Source organism: Culicoides brevitarsis, chromosome 2, assembly GCF_036172545.1.
Source record: "Culicoides brevitarsis isolate CSIRO-B50_1 chromosome 2, AGI_CSIRO_Cbre_v1, whole genome shotgun sequence".
NCBI lineage: Eukaryota > Metazoa > Arthropoda > Insecta > Diptera > Ceratopogonidae > Culicoides > Culicoides brevitarsis.
The window spans coordinates 42,192,938-42,214,705 of NC_087086.1; the positions used below are offsets into that span (position 1 = coordinate 42,192,938).

The 21,768-nt window shown below is 31.8% G+C and overlaps 5 protein-coding genes and 1 long non-coding RNA gene across 6 annotated transcripts in view; 3 read left to right on the top strand and 3 right to left on the bottom strand.

Annotated features, from left to right (window-relative positions):
• The window catches only part of LOC134832671 (large ribosomal subunit protein uL2), a 76,132-nt gene that overhangs the window by 33,221 nt on the left and 21,143 nt on the right, over positions 1–21,768 (bottom strand). The window lies entirely within an intron of this gene.
• On the bottom strand, positions 440–4,134 carry LOC134829512 (cyclin-dependent kinase 14). The gene is made up of 10 exons (XM_063842600.1): positions 3,859–4,134; positions 3,319–3,396; positions 3,108–3,263; positions 2,842–3,032; positions 2,561–2,652; positions 2,321–2,495; positions 1,997–2,258; positions 1,722–1,934; positions 1,476–1,655; positions 440–1,414 (listed from the first exon to the last, which is right to left on the bottom strand). Exons 1-10 carry the CDS (start codon positions 3,938–3,940, stop codon positions 1,344–1,346), a joined length of 1,500 nt encoding a protein of 499 aa, XP_063698670.1. The 5' UTR covers positions 3,941–4,134; the 3' UTR covers positions 440–1,343.
• On the top strand, positions 4,817–5,683 carry LOC134830851 (zinc finger matrin-type protein 2). Its single transcript, XM_063844450.1, has 2 exons — positions 4,817–5,001; positions 5,073–5,683. The coding sequence occupies exons 1-2, from the start codon at positions 4,896–4,898 to the stop codon at positions 5,561–5,563; spliced, it is 597 nt and encodes a 198-aa protein (XP_063700520.1). The 5' UTR covers positions 4,817–4,895; the 3' UTR covers positions 5,564–5,683.
• On the bottom strand, positions 5,614–7,603 carry LOC134830850 (phosphatidylserine lipase ABHD16A). The gene is made up of 5 exons (XM_063844449.1): positions 7,440–7,603; positions 7,287–7,340; positions 6,154–7,205; positions 5,822–6,092; positions 5,614–5,753 (listed from the first exon to the last, which is right to left on the bottom strand). The coding sequence occupies exons 1-5, from the start codon at positions 7,503–7,505 to the stop codon at positions 5,652–5,654; spliced, it is 1,545 nt and encodes a 514-aa protein (XP_063700519.1). The 5' UTR covers positions 7,506–7,603; the 3' UTR covers positions 5,614–5,651.
• On the top strand, positions 8,009–8,626 carry LOC134829196 (leucine-rich repeats and immunoglobulin-like domains protein 3). The gene has a single exon (XM_063842194.1). It carries the CDS (start codon positions 8,009–8,011, stop codon positions 8,624–8,626), a length of 618 nt encoding a protein of 205 aa, XP_063698264.1.
• Positions 12,506–17,443, top strand: LOC134831961 (uncharacterized). The gene is made up of 3 exons (XR_010162031.1): positions 12,506–12,729; positions 12,927–13,174; positions 16,932–17,443. It is a non-coding gene; the product is annotated as an uncharacterized LOC134831961 (long non-coding RNA).

A 21,768-nucleotide genomic window follows, 5' to 3' on the forward strand; every position in this document is an offset into this window, starting at 1 on the left:
TGCGACAATATGAAGCTTTTTACGTGGGCAGCTCGAGCATTGAATATACGACAAAAAAGCAACTAGTTAGGTTTTTATGGAGCTTTTTTATATGGAAATTACGTGGTTTTGAACGACTTGCCAACAAAAAAGGGGGAAATTGAATGATTTTTGATCTGAAATCGTTTTACGACTTACGGAAACGATATGAATTGTACTTTATTTTTTGAAGTAGTTCAAAATGTTTTAGTTTTTGCATTAAAATTTCAAATATTCGTTGAGAAATTGAATTTCCTTGATGTCGAAAGCCTTCACTTGTGACCTTTTTTATTGCAAAGTCAGTTTTTATTATAATAATTTTTGTTTATATTTTTATTAATTATTTTATGATAATTATTTCATAATATATAAAGTTTTTTTTTTCACTAATTAATGAAATTTTCACAGGAAAAAATGTACCTTTCTAATACTTTTTTAAATTTATAAATTTTTTTAATTATTTTTTTTTATTTTTTATTTCGGGTGCAACTTTTCTAATAATTTTACAGGTTTCTTTACTTTCAAAAAATTCTTTATTTATTATTATTTTATTATATTTACTTATTAAAAATTTCATTTAAAAACTTTTTTTTTCAATTGATCTCACATTTTAGTTTCAGGATGGCAAACAGTCATCGTTTTAGTTTCTTCTTCCATCTATTCGTTTATTTATTTTATATATTTTATTACACTATAGTCTTCAAATTCATTCAATATTCAATCCAAAAAACTTTATAAATTCAATTTATTGCCAGATGAGAGAATTGTGTAGAAAAAGAAAAACGAAAACTTTAAAAATTAAGTTTTTCTCCCTTTATTTAGATTTTTTTGTTAAGTTTCTCTCCAATCAGATTCCAATTGGAAGCATTGTTTAAAACTAATTTATTGTTTTTTCTTGCAAGTGAATTTTTTCAACTTTTTTTTACTTGCTTTTTTATGTATTAATGTAATGAGAGGTAATCATCATCCCTATTGGATGGTTATTTATTTATTAACTTTTGTGTGTTTTAATTTCTTTCAAGTGTTTCTGTTAAATATTTTGCAGTACATAGTTGAGAACTACTTAATTTGTTAGTACTTTGTTGTCTCTAATTTTTTTTTTTAATAATTTCAGCGCTCATGAATTTTAAAAAATTTCATGCGCTTTTCTGTTAAATTTTGTCTTTCTTTATATTTTTTTGTCAAATTTAGACACTTTCTAGTTACTTTTATTATTTACTTATTAAGTTTTGTTGTTATGTGTTAAAGTTAAGTTATGTTTGTTCTTAATTAGTGGTTTTTTTATAACTCCGGTGTGTGTGTTGGTCAAGTTTTTATCAAAGTTTTTACTTATGATGCATATGACGAGTTGTCTCTGGATATAAAAAGATGCCGTCTACACTAAAAATGGAGACCTCTGAAAAACCAAAAAGAGAAATTAATTTTGCGGTTAAAAAAGTAATGAAAGATGATCTCACCGTCAGGTAGTTCAAACAATTTTTTTGGCAACGGGGCAAAATATGGATGTGTGAGTGCTTCTTCGGCACCTATTCTATTGTCGGGATCGAGTTGCAGTAATGCGCCTGCCATCGATTCGCCCTCGACAATATCATACAAGCGTGGAAAACTTAAGCCGAGTTTGCGTTGACGATAAAAACCTTAAATGAAAAAAATTTTTTTTTCAAAATTTTGATTTTTTTTTTTAATGAAATGAAGATTTTTACCTAATTTATGAGGTTTGTATCCGGGTAAGTGTGTTACGCCGGACCACGTTTCCTCAGTTGGCGTTCCGAGCATCTTGAAAATCTTATCCAATTGATCGTAGGTATCACGTATTCCGGGAAAAGTTGGCATTCCTGTAATCATTTCGACAAATATACAACCAACACCCCACATATCGAGAGATGTTGAATATTCTGTGCTGCCTAATAGAACATCTACAAAAAAATTTTTTTCTCGTTAAAATCGATTTTTAAAAAGATGAAAGGAAAAATCTTACCTGGAGGACGATACCATAACGTAACGACTTCGTGTGAGTATGTATGACTTGGAACACTTTTGGCGCGTGCTAAACCAAAATCTGCTAATTTTAATTCTCCTATTTCACTAATCAATAAATTCTGTGGCTTGACATCACGATGGAGGACTCGACGTTTATGGCAATAGGCTAAGCCTCGTAAAAGTTGAAATAAAAATAATCTGACATTCCTGTGATCGAGACCGCCGGGATGTCGTTCCATATATTGCGAAAGATCAGTATTCTACGAGAAAAAAAATTTCATTAAAATTTTTTCTGAAGAAAAATTTAAGATTTTCAACTTACCACAAATTCGAAGACAAAAGTCAATGTTTCCCTTGTATGTACTATATCGTGCAATGTTACAATATTGGCGTGCTTAAGTTCCTTTAATAGCGAAGCTTCTCGAATGGCGGTAAATGGGGCACCTTCTTCTTCCTGAAGACGAATCTCTTTCAAAGCAACAACTTGGTTCGTTAAACTAAAATAAAAATTTAAAAATTTTTAATAAAAATTTTTTTTTCCAGATCAAAGTGCATGACTCACTTGCTATATCCTTTAAATACTGTTGCATACGATCCCTCTCCTAATTGTTCAAGTTTAATGTATGCTTCAGATTTACCGAACGGTGAATCACCCTGCAAAAATAACACGAAAATCACATTAAAACCGATTCACGTGAATTCGCGGAATCTCAAAAAGTTTTTAAATATAGGTAATTATTCATAAAAAACGAGGAATCGAATAATTACTGTGCAATTTTAAGTTGATAAGCCGCCTTATCAACGTAATTAATCGAAATTGTTCGTGATTCTGCTTTTGCTTACCCCAAATGCACTAAATCTCTTCCTGCGTGGATTCATCTCATGCTTATTTAAGAAGACCTCGGATTTGGGTCGAGGAGGCTTTTTTGGGCGCATTATGACACGCGTTTCCTCCCGAATATCCTCATCCAAGAGTTTACTGTCTGACGACACAGACAATTGTCTGTGCACCGTTTGATGATGGTTACCCCAATCTACAACGAGAAAAACATACACTCGGTAAAAAAATCAACACACGATGAGAGAAGAATTCCGAGATAAACACTCACGCTTATTGTAGGCTGACTTATCGCTCGGTATATTGCCATTTGGTTCTAGCCTGTCTAGATATTCCTCGGAAGTATATCCATTGTACGATTTCCCTGTACTGCTCGAATTTCGCCCGTGACTCGCCAAATTGTCGTCTGTTTCTTCACGGGAAATGGCTGAAAAATTAAAAATTCATGAGATTTTTTGGAGAATACGGAAACGGAAACTTACATAATCTTCCAAAACTGTGCGATAATCGCTTCTTAAGCTTCTGTAGCGTGCCAGCTTTCTTCTCTCGCATTGTAACACCTTAATAGTTTTATGATGTTTATCCAAACAGCGGAGGAAAAAAAAGAAAATAAATACACGTCGAGTTAGTACATGAGAGAATACGATGTTTGTGGTTGTGTGTGAGAATTTTACGGTAGAGGCAATAAATAAAATTGATAAAAAGTTATATCTTTGCATTAATAAAATATTCTTTGATCCTTTTACATATATTTGCTTTCGGTTGTGCATACAAAATTTATTTAATTTTAATCAGATCGCCCTATCCACACATACACACACACACAGCACAACCTACATCACATATAGGAAGAACATTGACAAAGACGAAGCCATTAATATCGCTCTGTACGTATGGGACTTCTGTGAATTGAATATTCGATTTTTCACACAGAGATTTTCCTGCAATGTTCTCGCAATGTGACTTTTGGGCGCCCTCAAATGCCTCGCAAATGAGAGACTTTGGCACGAGACGAAACCTACCATCTTTATTTTTGGTGTTATTTTTCATAGTTGTCGTCGAGGAAGATTTTCCAATTATTTGGGCAGATTTATCACAATACATTCGCGATTTTTTGTGTGTAACTTTTTTGTGTCTTATCTTTCACCGAAATGCACTTAACATTACTATAATGTGTAAACTAAGGTTGGACGATTGTAAAAAAGAGTAAAATAACGTGAGGTTGCTGCTAGTTTAATCCGTAAGTTAGAATTTTAAATTGTTTTCTTGGATCAAATTGTAAAAATAGCAATTTTGTGGGTGTACGTGTATCATTTTCGTTCGTCTCAAATCATATGGGTACTGTATTCCGCAAACAAAACTCACGCGCGCCATTTCGAACGAAAACAGCAGTGAGTCGTGTGAATGTGATAAATATGAATTAGCGTGAAGGCGAATTGGATTCTGAGACGAACGAAAATGATAAGGACGATACAATTTTCAAAAATGTTTTTGAGTTCTTACGTTTTCTTAAGTTAGATTTCTTAAGTTAAGTTATATTTTTTTAAAGCCAAATTTTCAAATTTTCATTTTTTCTTGAAAAATGATGTTCAATTTTTCAAATCTTAAGAATTTTTAATCTTAAGTAATTTTTTAGTCAAATTTTATTTTTTTCCTAAAAATGTACAATTTTATATTTCAAATCTTAAAATTTTTTAAAATCTTCAAACTTAAATCAAATCAAAATCTTATAGTTTTGAGAACATTTTAATCTTTTATTGTGATAGCATCATTATTTTTGACCTTTTATTTTAAATTTTGAAAAAAAAATTTTTTTTTTAAATTTTTTTTTGAAAATTTTTTTGATATTTATTTATTGAACATCTGAATGTTATTTTCACTTTAAAAAGAATTTTTAAAAGAAAAGAGACAATTAAAGTTTTAAAAAATATTTGAAATCTGAAACATTATCGACAATTGTATCATCCTCAAATACGTCATTTTGGTACGACAGATCAAAACAATTACAAAAACTCAAAATTTTCCGTGCATTTTCTCAGGACTTTTAAACGCTCTCAAGATGTCGATGCGCCCTGATGATCATCGACGTAAATGGGACAAGAAAGAATACGAACGCAAAGCCTTAGATCGGATTTACAAGGATACAGAACAACAGGAAAAAGATGGTAATTTGTTGTTTATGAATAAAATAAATCGATTTTTATTCCAATTTTTTGAAATAATGAAAATCTTCCAGATGAAGCAGTTTCTCGTGAGCCTCTCAAACGTCGCGAGTTCAAAGTCGATTTGGATAGCAAACTCGGCAAAAGTGTCGTTATCAGCAAAACAACTCCGTCCTCGCAATCCGGCGGATATTATTGCAATGTTTGCGATTGTGTCGTTAAGGATTCCATCAACTTTTTGGATCACATAAATGGCAAAAAGCATCAACGAAATCTCGGCATGTCGATGAAAATTGAAAGAAGTTCGTTGGATCAAGTACGTGAACGTTTCAATTTGAACAAGAAAAAGGTTGAGCAGAAGGCAAAGGAAAAAGAATACGATTTGGAGAGTCGCGTAAAGGCAGCAGCAGCCAACGAAGAAAAGTACAAAGAATACAGAAAGGAAAAGAAACGGGAGAAAAAACGCAAACACGAAGAAGCATTTACAGAAGAAGACGACAGTGCTGCTGATATGGCAGCTTTGATGGGCTTCGCAGGATTCAGCGGAGGACGAAAAAACAATTGAATTTCATTTAATAAACCCATTTTATTTTATCTCAAACTCAAATCCCGCAAAATTCCCATTTTTTTTTAAACATCAAGCCGAAATGCGATTATTTGTACTTTGAAATGTCAAAAAGTGTATCTGGTCTAAAGTATTCTGTTGGTAATGGAGTGCAATGAGTCGATTTGAAGTCAACAAGGTGTTTCTTGATCTAAAAAAGAAAGAAAAAAAATCTCATGAAAAAATTTCAATTTTTGAATTTTTTCGAAAATTTCTTACCAAATACAAGACAAGTTGATTTTTGTCTTCTTCTTCGAGACTTTCGCCAATGTAAACGGGGTAACTTCTATCACGTCTTTCGAAATATGATTGGAAAAGTTGTTCACAGAGCCTTTCATTGGCTGCTGTTAGACTTGAATTATCCAAATGCTTCGAAAGGATATTGAGAGCATGCTTTTGTTGCTGTTCTGCTTCAAACAGAGTTGGAAAACGGAATTTCAAAAGTGCAATAAGTAAATTATTTCCACGATTTGATGACAAATCTCCTTCTCTGAAATAAAAAAAATTTTTTTTTGAATTAAATTTTTCTTAAAAATTTTCAGAAAACTTACTCTGTTGCGATAATTTCATCTTCTGTTCGTCGTACGAGCAAAACGGGACCTTTGTATTGTTTAATTAACTCCGAATTATGCAAATTTACGTATTCACGAATGGCAATTCTGACAACTGACGAGAAGAATTCGGGCATGCGAGGAATTGCAAGAGGTAAGATATCGTCAAAAGTTGCATCTAAAATGCATGCTTTGACGTCATATTTGGTTGCTAATGTTAGAGTTGAAAATGCTCCGATACTCCATCCGTTCAAAATGATATCTTTCACGTCAAAATTCAACTTTTTCAGGGCGAATTCCATGACGGCGTTAACTGCATTTTTATCTTGCGACGGATATGGAGTGCCTGTAGATCCGCAAAATCCCGGATGATTCCATCCTAACACTGAATATTTAAGTGCTAAAGGTGTCGACATGATACCGAATTCGTAAAAGCCTGCATTGCCCTCGGAACAAAGCACCAAAGTTTTTCCGTTGACATGTTTCGCACGGTTATCGACGAAAATTGAGTCAATTTCGTTGTTATCGCACGTTTTCAGCTTATAACGCGTTGCTTCCTCTTCTTCAACCAACTTACTTCTGCCTTGCAACAACATTGGCGCTAAAACCAAATTCTGAACAGCTCGAATGCTTCCCGGATAGATCAATTTTATGCCGAATGTATGAATTGCTAAATACGCTAATATCCGACACGGAGCAGATACAGTTGAATTTCTCGTTGTTTGTTCCTTTTTGCTTACTTCACAAGGACCTGCTGTGAAATCGACCGGAAAATCGCTGAAATCAAAGTCATATTTTCGCATCGCACGTAAAGCTTCTTCATTTCCTCCCGACGACGAAGCTTTTTGGAAAATTTTCGCAAATTTCTGATAAGTTTCGTTCGTTGAACGCCCAAATCCGCGCAAAAGGAATGAAATGAAGACAATTGCCGCTACTCCTGTGCCGAGTTTCGCAATTACGGGCAATCCTTCGTTCGTGAAATACTGACGACGGTAGGCGAACATCAAAATTATCGGAGAGGCGTACATGGAAATGCTCCAACAAACGTTCAACTGCGGTAAAAAAATTGTTAGATAATATGTTAATTAGATGTGCTGCGGCATGGAAAGAAGAAAGTGAAAGTAAGGATTTACCGTCGACAAGATTTGATCGCCCCAACGTTCCAAAGTGTTGGCTTCGTACAATTTCTAAAGAAAAAAATGAAATAAAAAGGAGACAAAGGTAAGATATTGTGAAATCTTCAAAAAAAATGACGTGACTTCATAACATTTGTGAAAGAAAATTACCTGTGTTCCATATTCTTTGTACAGTCGAGGACCGAAAAGCTTGTATCTGATGAACTCTGCTACCATCGTAAGTCTCGTATTTCCTGTGTCTTCAAATTTATTGCAAGACAATCAATTTTTTTTGTGCCTTGCCTGCTGTTTTGAATTTGATGAAACACAAAAAGTACACTCAAACCTCTCTGATATTAATATTTTGAGGGAGAATTTCGTTGATATACGCGAGTTTTTAGTGTAATCGAATAGAAATCCATTCAAAAATATCAAAACTCAAACTTCGTTAAATTTTTCGATCCGAAAAATTCTTCAATGTGATAACCTTTGATGACACACAATTAATTGTAAATAGATTAAAATCGATTTCAGTCGAAATTTCACTTTCATTCGTGCAACAAGTCAAGATGAAAAGTTTTTTAATTGTTTTTTCGTACATTATCACAGTCGATGCTTTGTACAAATCTCATTTTAACTGCTATTATCGCATTTATGAAGAAAATTTTCTTTCTGGAAAAGGACTTGAATGTTCTTACAACGACACTCAATACACAGTTTATCATGACAACTTTCCATCAATGTCTAAAAAAATCGATTTTGGAGGCAGATTCGATACGGAACGCAAAAAGAATGAAATTATGAAAACTTTTACATCTGAACTTTGTGACGAATTTTACTTCGTTGAACAAATTTACGCAGAAAACTTGGGAATTCAGGATTTCGAAAAAGGCGCATTTCGTAATTGTGAAAATTTGCAAGAATTGAGACTTGCAAAAAATCATCTTGAATCTTTGACGGACCTGAATCTTTTCAGATTTCGAGAATCTCGAGCAAAATGCGATGTCACGATGAAAAAGTCAAAATTGAGAATTCTCGATCTCTCGGGTAATAAATTGTCATTTATTGATCCTGCAGTTTTTGAGCCATTAACTTCATTGGAAGAGTTGAATTTGAGTCAAAATGAGTTGGAAACACTTCCCGAGTTCAAATCCATGCCTGAAATGAAAAAGTTGTTAATTGGCGGAAATCAATTTACGGACTTGGATTTACCGAAACTTCATGAAAAATTTGTTGATTTGGAATATTTGGAAATTTGTCCAAATACGAGAATCGAAAACTCTCGTATACTTCAATTGTTGAATTATCTTCGAAGACCCTTGAGAATCGACACGAACGAGAAGGAGTGCTCCAAATAAAATTCCGCTGCAAAAAAAAAATCAAAATAAATTAATTAAAAGATTTTCAAAACAATTTTTTGCTTTCAAGTACTTCCCCCATCATGGAAAACTTTTTCCGCGACATTTCTACATTGTCATCGCTCCCGATATAATTTATTAACGAACATACACATATGCCATAAGACACGCCACACGAACTTTGAATTTTTTTTCGCATTGCCAACTTTTCATTAATTTTTCAAATGTTTGTTCGTTCATTATAATGAGAAAGACATGTACATAAAAGCGCAGAGACACAAAAAATGTTTGAAAACAATGCTTTTATTGTTCAATTTTCAAACATATGTGAAGTCTCGTGTGTTTGTCATAATTTAATTTATTTTTGCGTTTTAAAATATAAAATAATAATTATATTTTCGTACAAAATTAATAAGTCGAAAAAGTTTTTCTTTCTTTTTCAGTCTCTCTGCGACGACAAACACACGGAAAAAAGGGAAAAACGAGTCACTGAATCGAACACGGGGATAATAAGTCACAACATCACAATCAAATCAGCACACACACACAAAAAAGGGCGTAATGTTATGTCATGACAATGCAAAATTCATCTTTTCTCTAAATTATAAATATTTTTGGCGAACCACACAAACGAGACATACGAGAAATTTTTAATATTCATGCGAAATGTTAGATTGCCGTCATTTTATCATTAATCCACAAGCAAGCTGGAGAATACAATTGGCGAAATTGCGCCATGTCATCATAAACGTCGTCGTCGTCGTCCATTCAAGAGGATTAACAAACATTCGGTTTATTTATATTTGGTGGCATGTTTATGCGTCTTCATCTCTCGCTCTCGAACATTTTCCTATATTTAATGATTCGCAGGACACGATTTACAAATATTTAACAACATGACATCATAATAATAATTTTCGTGAACTGGAGGATATGTTCGAGTGAAGAAAAACGTAATAAACTTCATTCATTACGAGCAATGCAAACAAATAATATTTTGTGAGAGGGATTCAGACATTGATTATGATTGAGTGCATGTAATTTTTGTTTCATTCTAACAGATTTAGAGTTAATTTTGTTCTTTTTCTTTTAGGTTTCTCACAAAAATTCATTCACAAGGTCTTCATGATAAAAGCAGGTGCATGCCCGAAATTTATCATCAAACATTGTCACAGAAAACCTCTTTAACCAAACCGATTAACGACATTTCTTACACTTGTAGATGTGTTTCATGCGATAAAATGTTTTTTTTTTACAATTTTTATATTAATTTTGCCCTACAAAATATGTTTCTGAAAAGAAATCTCGAAATCTATGCGTCTCAGAGCATATGTTTCATGGAGAAAAGTGATTCTTATGACTCAAAGAATGTTAAGTGCCAAAAAAAATTTTCACCTATGAAGGCTTCATAAAATATAATTTTTAAAATTTTTTTTTTAATTTTTTTTGTAAATTTTGTTTTTGTAAATTTTTTTTTTTTTTTTTTAATTTTTTTTAATATATATTTTTTTTTTCTTATAAGGACGAGTGAATAAAAAGGAATCGTGATCATCGACCTATTAATAATAAATTAATGGAAGGTGCGTAGATAAAAGAGACATTTTTATCCGTCAAAGTGTATCCATTACACGCAGAGTCTTCGTTTCACCTGTCTAAAAATCTGTCATGCGAATTTCTTCGGTTTTCAAGCAAGGAGCGTTGAGGTTGTTGTGAAATACGATGTCAGTCATGAAAAACATCCTCCATGGGAATACAATGCGCTAAACAACAAATAAATGCAACTTTATATATTTTTAGAGAGGATAAAATACAATTTTGTTACAAATATATATTCTCTTGTCTCAACACTCGTTCGTCGTTGCACAAAATGCTACAATGGAGGTGTGTGCCTTCTTTTTCAACAAAACAAACTATAAACCACTCGCTCACGTATTTTCGTTGCACGTTCTCGAAAATTCACTCTTCCGCACAAAAAAAACGAGCAGAAGACATCATCAACAGCCGAGATAGGAACACGGAAAGTGCAAAGCTCTTCTTGATGTAAAAACAGTGTAAATGATTGTAACTTTATTTAGTTTTAGATAGACATGAGAGACAGTGTGCATCATCATCATCGTTGTACGAAGAGAAACAAATCTTTTTTATATTTATTTTTGATACGAACAACATGTGCATTTACTTTGCAATAATAACAAAAACAGCAACAACGACAACGTTGAGGATGATACCAGACAACGAGGACATGCATTAAATGAAATGAAAAGACTATTATTATTAGCAACACAAAAACTCGAAAGCTACGAATCCGCTTTTCTCTTCTCTGCCATGCCATGTCAGACTAACGAATGCATCGATCGACTCAAAATCACTTGTTGGTTTATTTCAGGATATTAAAATCAAAAGTGAACGTCATTTTTCTACTCGTCGTCGTCGTCGTCCATTATTTGACGAGATGATTGTTTTAAGTGATTCCAACAATGTACCGAGTTCGAATCTATCTAAAAACAACGCCGTAAGTGTGTAAGCAATTTCCTATCAATGTTCAATATGTGCCCCTTTAAAACTTTGGAAACGCATAGTTTTGATTTATTGCACAAAATTTCGATGAAAAATGAAAAAAAGTTTAATGGGATTCGGAAATGATGGTCAAGACAATGAAAATTCAACTTTTTCCTGTAAAAAATTTTTCGTTGTCATGAATCATCTTTTTTGTTTTTTAGGATTTTGAAGAAAATTTAAAGAAAAACAACTTTAGCAACAACATTTCATTGATTTGAAGCTCCATCATGTAAAATTTTAATAAACAACCTCGAAAAAAGGGAAGTTGAATAATCGCATAAATTACAATTCAAAAACATAGCTGAGTAAAAAAACCAAAAAAAAGTCTAAAGAACCGAACAACAACCCACATATATTCCTAAATATGTAATAATAATATTACGCGCCAAGTGCAATAAATATTAAAAGAAGAAAAAGCGAAAACGTAAAAATTACAATCGAGAATATATGTTTAATGTAAAATATATTAGACTAAGTAGAACGTTTTGTCTTGTTCATGTTTCATATTTATCGTTTAATGATAGTCTTTGCAAAAGCAAAAATAACAAATTTGATTTATTGATGTGTTATTATTATCAAACAACGAGCGCAGAAAAAAAAGAGTTACGAGTGCAACAAAAGGATTAACCTACAAAAAGGCGCAATGCGAGGAGAATCCTTACAACATGTTCCAAACAACATGATTTTATGTGAGTAAAGTAAAATTTAATAATAATAATAAATACTTGTGTCGAACAAAAGTTTAAGTCGTTTAGGCTCCCTTTTTCATTTCAGTTTATGATTATTATTTTGCCTTTTACGACGTAATGATTTACATATTTAGAGACAATCGAGATATTTTTTGGACAACAACGCAGTAAAGATCAAATCCTTTTTCGGGTTAAAATTTAACGAGCCCATAAAATGACCTATTATCAGTCTATTTTCATCAAGTCGTTAAGTCAAGATGAGCATCGGATATGGAAATAGGTCGAAATTCATTAAAATTATGTTAATTATCACACTAATAGTTATTGTGCCTTGACTTGCGATTTGATGGGCGATAAAATTATTGAAAGTTTTATGATCGACAATATTTCATCCGAAATCATCCACGAAAAAAAAAGTAGTAAAAAAATATAAGGGAGGTTTGCTGCCATTTTTCTCTCTTTCTCTTACACAATTTTAATGCTTTTTTTTCGTTGTAGGTAGACGACGACGAGGTATTTATACGAAAACAATAACATCCAGTGCGCGGTGTTTAGTCAAGTGTATCAAATAACTTTTTGTGTACAAATACGATGTTTTAAGAGAGTTTCTACGTGAGGCAAGAGGCAGCATATTGAACATTATGGCTTTTCAATAAACTCCCAGTCGTCGTCGTCGTTTGTTGTTGCCATAGAAAGGAATGTGTTTTAATAAATATAGTACACACACAGTAACTTGGCTTGTTGCAAAATGAATGAAAACGAGTGAAAATTGTGTAGTAAATTGTTTGGTGTGCTGATACGAAAAATAATAATAATAATATAGAAATCCTTCGTCGGTTGGGCGCAAAGAAGGAGGTAAGAATCGCATGGAAAGAGTTTCATCGAACACAAAAATAACAACGCTCTGGAATGGGGTTTGTTTTTGTGTTTTTTCTGTTCTGTTATTTCTCTATGACATGCGGTATAGCTTATTTGTAATACATGGGTGCTAACAAATCCAATCTACACAAAAAATAATACCTACTTTAACAAACGATTCCTTTACATTTCAGGAAATTCGATCGATTTTTCTCAAAAAACTCAACATTTGCTGCCTTTTTAATTAATTTCATCAAAAGTTTCATAGAATTAGTTACTTATCTGATAATGAGGGCCTCAAATATGAAGTCGACACGTGGCAGCCAACCTTTCTGCTCACTTTTACAATCAACGTGTGACAGCAAATTATCATTTGGAATCATTTTATCATCAGATAGGGATAAGTTTTTGGACATTTTTCGTCGAAACGAAAGGTTTTGAGGTAAAATGACGCATTCTTGCGTACAAAAAGCATCAACAAACCATAAATAATGGTATTTTTATTACCTTAACGAAAAAAATATGCCTCCGTGTGGTACAATTTGATGATTTACGATTCCTCATAAACACGGGCACACACAAAAACTCATAAAAAATGAATAAATATTTAGCTATCTCTCTCTCTGGAGCTCTATAGATGAGATATAATTGATAAATAATATTAACAATGGTTCCTCATTATATTAATTTTATTACTTTTAATTATGTTTTCCATCGCCCGTCATTATTTTATTACTTTTTCATATGCAAATTGTTTTGTTTGATAATTGTTTATTTCTTTTCCAAGAATGTGTAATAACTACTCGTTATCTTCGAGCAAACAAGAAAGTTTATGTCACCTGTCGTCCTGCGCATCGTCCCTGATGAGTATTTAAGTTTTTTTTTCTAACCTTGACAAAGAGATTAAAAGCCGTACTTTATTACAAATAATATTTTGTTTGTTTGAGCGTGAGGCTTGTTGTGTTGTCTATTTTGTTGAATCATGTTAAACATAACAATAATATATATTTTAAAAGGGATTAAAATGGAACTGTGTTATGGCCAGGCTTATAATTTATATGGCTTTGTGTGTTTTTTTTCAGAGTTTTCTCTCTTGTTCGATTTCTAACGCGGGTTCAAATCTAGAAAACAAACCCATTCATGGAGATTAAAGGACAATTTTATGGGTAAAAAATGGATTAAAAGTTAATTTATTTGTATTTTGTTAGATTTTTTTATGTCGTTGGATCCTTGTGTGTGTTATTTTCTCGAAAAGCTAAATTCAGGATTATTTTTCACCCGTTGGTCGACTTTTTTTTTGTTTGAATGAAATTTTTGATGAGATTTGGTTTCGTTTTATAAATATTTTTAATCTTTAATCAGATAAATTTAATTAAAATAGTGATTAAAATATTCATTCAACACTTTTTTATTACATTTTATGACAATCCATCCAGTCGACATTCCATCAAAAAATGTTTTTTTTTGCGCGTAGGTGAAAATAATATTTGCAATTTTATTTATTATTAAAATAAAAAAAATTCAGGAAATGATAAATAATGCAAATCATCAGAATTGGAATAAATTTTTCCATTTTTAAAGAGTTGCCGATCAATTTTGCGCGTTATTTTCGGTTTTATTTATATTTTTTTATTGAACTTCCTTATACGGAATAACCGTCGGATCCCAATAAAATTTGTTCTTTACATCATGTTTCGTTTCAATAAACAACTCAGTAACATAACAACTCGTCGAATGTGTAAGAAGGGTAAATAAAAATTGATCCCCCGAAAAAAATGGAATTTTTTGTCCAAAAGCCACACATTCACACATCATTCGAAAAAAAGGCATTAAATAAGAAAAGTTTTGGCATTCTGCTCACGTTCACTGTCTACGACGATACTTCTCACATTTTCGCCATCAACACTATTTTATTTTATTTTTATAAGAATACGAATCGTAAACTTGTTCAAGCATTTGTCTTGCTGCACGAAAGATCTTTACTAAGTTTATTATTATTTACTAAAGCAAAATCCTTGCGGCTTGAAATTCCCTTTTTCTTTTTATTATTTGTATATTTCTACAAGCCAAAAAAAAAGACGAAAATGGAAAGAGTAAGAGATGTTTTTGTTACTTTTACTTCTTGTGTGTTGTTGTAAGGAAATGTTCGTCCATGTTCATTGTTATTATTAGAAGAGAGAATTAACACGTTGATGACTTTTTGGGTTCACAATTTTCCCATTTTCTCATTTGCTCGTTAATATTCAACTCGGGTATCACTGAGACTTATCATTGATTCACACACTTCAACAACGAGATTCATGATAAATGTTCGTTCGTCACTTCTTTGCGTATTCGGGAAAGTTAAATTTATGTTCGTTTATGAAAAATCGTAAATTGATTGATTTTGTGATAAAATGTGAAATATTTCGCTTTGATGATATTATTTTTCGGCATGTTCTTTTATCAAAATTTATGATTTATTGAAGAACGTTCCTCGACTGTAGTAGATTCTCGTCTGCTGACCGTGAGTTAAATTTTAAAATGGATTTTGCGTATTTTTACATGTTTATTACACCTTTTTCTCGTTCCTCCTGAGTCACGCAGAATAAAACGAACGAAGTTGCTCTAAAACGGAATGAAAATTAGCATGGGTTAAAAATTTTTCAATGTTTCTTTAAAAATTTTACAAAAAACTTACCCTCTCTAATGCTTTGGGATGCACTTAAATTAACACTTTTGCACAAAATAAAGATGTTCCTTCACACAATTGGATTAATTCATGGTTTGCTTGACGTAGAAGAAACTGACGACTTGATTAGAGACCGCTATCTTCTGCATGTTTCATGCGTGAGGAATGCCAAACACTTTAACTTAACGCGAAAAGTGTTGCACGAAGAATTATCATGCGAAGAATGATTGAATAATGATCATGTACAAGTCCCCTTTTTGGCTCAGAAATTTAATTAAATCCATAAAATCGGAGAAAAATCACACAGACAATCGGAAATTGAGTGAAACTAAAGCAATTATCAACATTTCCCTCGTAGACGATTGAATTGTCTTTTTTGAAAAGTCTCCCTTTTTGCACAGAGAGAGGAAAAAAAATTCCATACAAACATTTTTTCACGATGAATATGCCTTTTGTCTATGAGGCATGTCTTTCATTCACGTTGAAGATGTAATGTGGAAAAATTCTTGCGTTAAGCCAGAGAGTAAAGTGCTCCATGCCATTAACAACGCCGAGTTTGGGAGAGTAATCATAATAAAAATCGCATATTGTCCCTTTTTTCGGTGCAAAAAGACAAAAAATGTTTTGCATGCTTGAATAATTCGTTCATTGCTTCACATTGAATCTCTTGAAACCCGAAAATATATATTTTGCGGTTAATTTACAAATCCAATTATTATAGGATGGTGACATTCTTCGTATATTTTACACGCGGTCAATCGTATAATGATAATATGGAGTTCAGAAGTTCATTAAAGTTCAAGTAATTTGTCGTTTTCATGCGATAAAAGTCTTTTTTTTTTGTATGAAAATGCGCTTTTGTGTACGATTTTAACAGAAAATTCTTTCATAATGAACACATTTTGTCCTTTCACATATATTATAATAATTTTTCTGCTTGAGAAAAGTGCATTATTTATGGAAAAAGTTGAGTGTTTGGATAATATTTGTGGATTATCATCTCCTCTTCTTCGTATTGTGACGTCTTTTTCTGCGGCAAATTGAAATCCGTTCCGAAAAAAATCTCTATGCTGAATTTCCTTTCTCCCGAAAAAAGATTGACATGTCAAAGGTAACATCTGTATGAACAAGTGCCTCGCGCGCGATTATATTGTGTGCTGTTCTCCTCACAATAACAAGCCGTATCACAAAAACATCAAGTAGGCAGCAAACAAAAAATCTTTCGTGCGTGATTTTCTTTTGTGTGTGTGTTTGTAAATATCTTGCTGTTTTGGCATTAGAATAAATTAGAGGCGCAAAAATTAACACAACACGTTTAGTGTATATTTGAAATACGAAACCCCTCATGTTAAAAATGCCTTTTTAAACAACATTTTTTTCTCATTCCATGCCATATAATCCATGATTTTAGACATTATTTTATTAATAAAGCGTTTCATTTGCACCCCTTTTCGCTTTATTATCGCCGCGCGTACAAGAGAGCCTCGTTAAAATAAAATTAATATCATGTTTTTAATATTATTAACAGGCAGTCGACGTTCCCGGGGAAAAATTAACAGACGGCGAGGCATGGAATTCACTCTGCACAGCGAAAAATGGAAATGTGTTTAACAAGAAATCTTGTTTTACAACTCAAAATTATTTTTGGTTTATGTTCAACATGATAAAATAACAGCAACAACAACAACAAATGTTATTATGCGAAAAACTTCGCGCAAAACTTTTACTGACAAATAGACATTTTTTGAACATTTTAATTAAAAAGTGCTTCGAAGACGTTGACTCACGTTAAAGTGCGAAATGAAAACAAAAAAGTTATGAAAATAATCAAAACGTTGTTTGCTTTTCTCACGCAGTACAAAAATTATCGATATATGATTAGATGGGACTGTGACAAACCAAGTTACAATAATCCGAGCAAAGTATTTATTGCACAGAGCACCCTTTGTGTAAATATCAAATATAATAATAATCTAATGTCGCATCGAGTTGAGCTGAAAATATTTGTTTAACAATTGTGTGGGATCATAAAATTTATTTTTTTTTCGTCATAAGCAGATAATGATAATAAATATGTGAAAATTTATTAATATTTAATGCAAATAGCGAAAAAAACGGGAAAATTTTTTCATTCACACGGATGTTGTTAGTGAAAATCTCATTAAATTTGTCGTCTCGCGTCTCGTGAAAAGATTTTCCATTCACAATTCACTCAACAAACGACTTCCTGATGCGCCGTCTGGCTTACGTGAATGGAAAAAAATGAATGAAGCAGAAGAAATAATCGGAGCAAGCAACTCAACTCTTGCTAATTGAAATGCAAAAAATGAATTTATAGCGTGATTGATAAGAGGTTTCGCACAACTTTTTACTTCACTTCAACAATATCATAAATCTAACGCTGTTAATTAGATAACACGCAGTTTTCGGTTTGTGCATTGTTCTGCTCTTCAATGAGAAGCACTTGGATGCATGTCGAACAACGAATTGGCAAAGAAATGGAGGAAAAAATGTTGTTTTCTGCATATCTCTCGGCGTTTTGTGTTGCATAAAAAATCTCAAGAGGTACAGGAGATGCAGGAAATTGAGCTAATTTTCGTTTATAACAACATATTTTTGTTGTTTAATCATCTCTTTGAGTGAAGGAGTTTCCGGTTATTGTTCAATATGCTCTCAAGTTATGAGAGGTACTTGATATTTTGATACTTTATGACAGGAGTGTGTTCATTAATAAAGAAAAAATGTTTAAAAGGTACAATTAATCGAAATTTACATGTACTTGAAGATGAAAGTTGTTTAAAAATCGATATGAAGTAAGTAAAAAATTATTTTTAACAGAAAAAATTTTTTTTTTCTATATTATATTTATACATATTATTAAAATTTTTTAAAATAAAAATTTATCAGATGGGCTCTAATTTATCATTTTTAATAATTTTGCAACTCAAAACTGCCAAAAAATTGAAACTGAAAAAAAAATTTTCTTTGACATAGTTTTGTTTTGAAAACTAAATCAAGAGAAAAACTAAATCAAAAAAAATTGAAACTGAAAAAAAATTTTTTCTGTGTCTAAATCAACAAAAACTAAAAACTGTGTCAAAGCAATTTTTGTCAAATCTTGCTCCAAATGGATAAAAATTTGTCAGAGGGCTCTAATTTATCATTTTTAATCATTTTATAACTCAAAACTGCCAAAAAATTGAAACTGAAAAAAAATTTTCCTTTGACATAGTTTTGTTTTGAAAACTAAATCAAGAGCAAAACTAAATCAAAAACTATGTCAAAAACTGTGTCAAAGCAATTTTTGTCAAATCTTGCTCCAAATGGATAAAAATTTATCAGAGGGCTCTAATTTATCATTTTTAATCATTTTATTACTCAAAACTGCCAAAAAATAGAAACTGAAAAAAAAATTTTCTTTGACATAGTTTTGAAAAAAAAAGCTGAAAATGTGTAAAATGGCAACAAAATATCAGAAAATTATCTTTAAACATGAAATTTACTTCAACAACATCAAAGAACTTGAATTCTTCGAAGTTGGTAATATCATATCTTTCGATATTTGTTTCACCCCGAATTGTGTGAGTATTTTTTTATTTACATAACAACGCGTGTCACTTAAAATTCATATCATTTTTCCATTACAACTTGCGTACATTGCGTATTACAAGTCAATCTATTATTATTTTAGGTTTTATCAACAAAAATATCCCAACGGTGGTTATTTGACTCGACGATAAACGAAAGTGAGAGAATGTTTGCCAAGATAAGCTAAAACACGTGTCCTCAGAGACGACTTACGATGTCCCTCTGCTTTTCATTTTGGTAATACAAAAGGCGTAACTGACGACTCTTCAGAATGACTTATTTGTAGAAATGCATTGTGTTGGCTTTGTTAAAGGGTATGAATGACATTATTACGCATTGATGGATAAAATAATAAATACAAGTTTAATCAAAATGCGGATTAAAGTCGTTTGTGATGCTTTGACGGATTGTTCACATGGAAGTTATCGCTTGTTTTGGAAGAGTGAAAGTTGCTCGATCGATATTTTAAAACGTTGCACCCCCAAAAAATTTATAAACTAATATTTTATGTCTTATTACAACAAATTATTCACTTGTAGGTACGACGCATCGACGAAGAGACACCAGCTGCACTTAATTCCATATGAAAGTCAACGTTGCACGCTGCAAAAGACGACGAGAAAATAAATGCGTCAATTAATGAAGTTATAAATTCTTTAAAAGTGCTTTCGTTGCGAAGAAAAATTCGTGTGTACGTGTTAACAACCCTTTTATTGGTGCAACATATGTTACCTCGTCGCATTATAGACTCAATAGGAAAACGAAAAATAGAGAAATAGCAACAAAAGGCGTTAAAAGACGCGACACTTTAAACTTTTTTTTTGTTTCAAATATTGAGGTGTTACCCCTTTAACCCCTTTCCGCTATTTTTTTTTATTTTATGGAAAATGACTCAATTGATTTCAATTTTTAATGTTTACAAGATGTTACGCGCGTTAAAAAATGTCACAATTGTAATAAAAGCGGATAGAAATTGAAAAAGGGGTTCAAATCAATAAAATTTTAAAATTTGTGTTAAAGTTTGTGTTAAAATTTATGTTTTTTGTCCCGTGAAATGTTATTGTAACAATCTCATGTGTGACGAATTCCAACAGATTTTTCCTTTTAAACATTTTTCTGTTAAATTTCATTTTTTTGGGGGGAATTTTTTAACAAAATTTCGGAAATTATGTCTTTTAAAGTATCACTTTAACAGAAACAAACCTCGAAAATCGTCTGAAAAATGTACAAAAATCATCAAACTAATATTATTATTCACGAGAACAATTGTTGACAAGTGTCGCTGACACGTGTCGTCGTCGTCCTTTTCATCGTTTCTGAATTGACTTCATCGCGTTATCCTTGATTCATGATTATTGGGATTTTTTCGTGTGTGTGTGTCTTTTTTTATTGCCTTTTAATAAGCCAAAAAAGAGGAGGAGGAGGAGATGGGAATGACATCGAAATGTTTTGACTTGTGGGTTAATGATGGTTTCCTTTTTCACACATCTTTTCTTTGTATTCGCGTAAAGTTGGAAAAGTGATGGATTTTCACCTTTTTCAATGCAGAGATGAACCTCATGTGTGTCGATTTTTCAATCATTTTGCAATAAATCAAAAAAAATCGACAAAAAAAGTACACACATGAATATTTTATCCATCGCCCTCGATACTTCGATAACAGGCAACACAATAGAGTGGATAATAATCGTTTTTTATCGTGTTTTTCCTTGACTTTTCTTTTTTTTCGGAAATTTTTCCCGTCGTCTCTCGTGTGTCGAAGAGCTTACATTACATTTTTACAACAAAAGAGCCGTGTTTTTGTATGAATAATGTCTTACTAATGCTATTTTTTGTGCACAAAAGTGTACAAAAGTTGGGATTTTAATATCTCCATTGGGAGACTTTTGTTGTGCTTGTAACGCTTTTTTTATGCGTGCAAATAATCGATGAAAAATTCAAATTGAACTGTAGTGGTTTGCAGCATTGATTCTTTTGAAAAATTGTTAAATTTGATTTTATGAGGCGATACGATTGATATGTTAATGTTGATATTGGGATAAAAGTTGAATGATTGGATATTTGATCGCTTAGGACGTCCCAAATTTCAAAAGTCAAAAATCCAATGGGGCAAAATAAAAAAAAAAATTGAAATTTTCGTAAAATTTTTTTTGGTCTTTAAATTTTTTTTCAAGGAATTTAAAAATTTTTTTAAGAATATTTTTAATTTTCAAGAATTTTTATATTGAAAAACAAAATTCAACATGAATTTTCTTTTCCAAAAATTTTTTTAAAAAAAATATTTTTAAAATTTTTTACAGGTATTTTTATGAAATTTTTTTTTAAATTTTCAACTTAAAATTATTTTAAAATTACCAAATCTCAATTTAAAATATTCATTAAGGAACAAAAATTGTTTAAATTTTGTCATTTTGTATGAAAAAGTATGCCCGATTTCGATAAAGAATCCTTGAAAATTTGGAACAACCTTAAATTGATTTCTTTTTTTCACTCATTCCTGTGAAAAATTTTTAAAATTATTTTTTTTAGGAGGTCCTTGCCCTCAATTAACGCGCAGAAAGCATCGTCAACTCATTTGTCACTTAATTTCCTTCGAGGAAAAAAAAAGTTTTTTCCTTCAACGCACGAAAAAATAACGACAGGGGATGCACAACATCAATCTGTCACTCAAAATTAATACAGATAGCTTTAATATTTTAATAATGTCTCTTCTAAGATTAGTTCACAACATCCAACGAAGACAGTCAACAGCCGTCATTTTCATCATCATCGTTAGC

What these genes read in the sequence shown, in the direction of transcription:
- LOC134829512 (XM_063842600.1), bottom strand. Translation starts at nt 3,940, where the DNA reads ATGTATTGTGATAAATCTGCCCAAATAATTGGAAAATCTTCCTCGACG. An exon ending in GCACAGTTTTGGAAGATTAT is followed by an intron (nt 3,264 to 3,318) that starts GTAAGTTTCCGT and finishes TTAATTTTTCAG; the next exon opens with CCATTTCCCGTGAAGAAACA. An exon ending in ATTGTTTGAACTACCTGACG is followed by an intron (nt 1,415 to 1,475) that starts GTGAGATCATCT and finishes TTGGTTTTTCAG; the next exon opens with AGGTCTCCATTTTTAGTGTA.
- LOC134830851 (XM_063844450.1), top strand. Translation starts at nt 4,896, where the DNA reads ATGTCGATGCGCCCTGATGATCATCGACGTAAATGGGACAAGAAAGAA. An exon ending in AGAACAACAGGAAAAAGATG is followed by an intron (nt 5,002 to 5,072) that starts GTAATTTGTTGT and finishes AAAATCTTCCAG; the next exon opens with ATGAAGCAGTTTCTCGTGAG.
- LOC134830850 (XM_063844449.1), bottom strand. Translation starts at nt 7,505, where the DNA reads ATGGTAGCAGAGTTCATCAGATACAAGCTTTTCGGTCCTCGACTGTAC. An exon ending in GATGAAATTATCGCAACAGA is followed by an intron (nt 6,093 to 6,153) that starts GTAAGTTTTCTG and finishes TTTTTATTTCAG; the next exon opens with AGAAGGAGATTTGTCATCAA. An exon ending in ATCAACTTGTCTTGTATTTG is followed by an intron (nt 5,754 to 5,821) that starts GTAAGAAATTTT and finishes TTTCTTTTTTAG; the next exon opens with ATCAAGAAACACCTTGTTGA.
- LOC134829196 (XM_063842194.1), top strand. Translation starts at nt 8,009, where the DNA reads ATGTCTAAAAAAATCGATTTTGGAGGCAGATTCGATACGGAACGCAAA.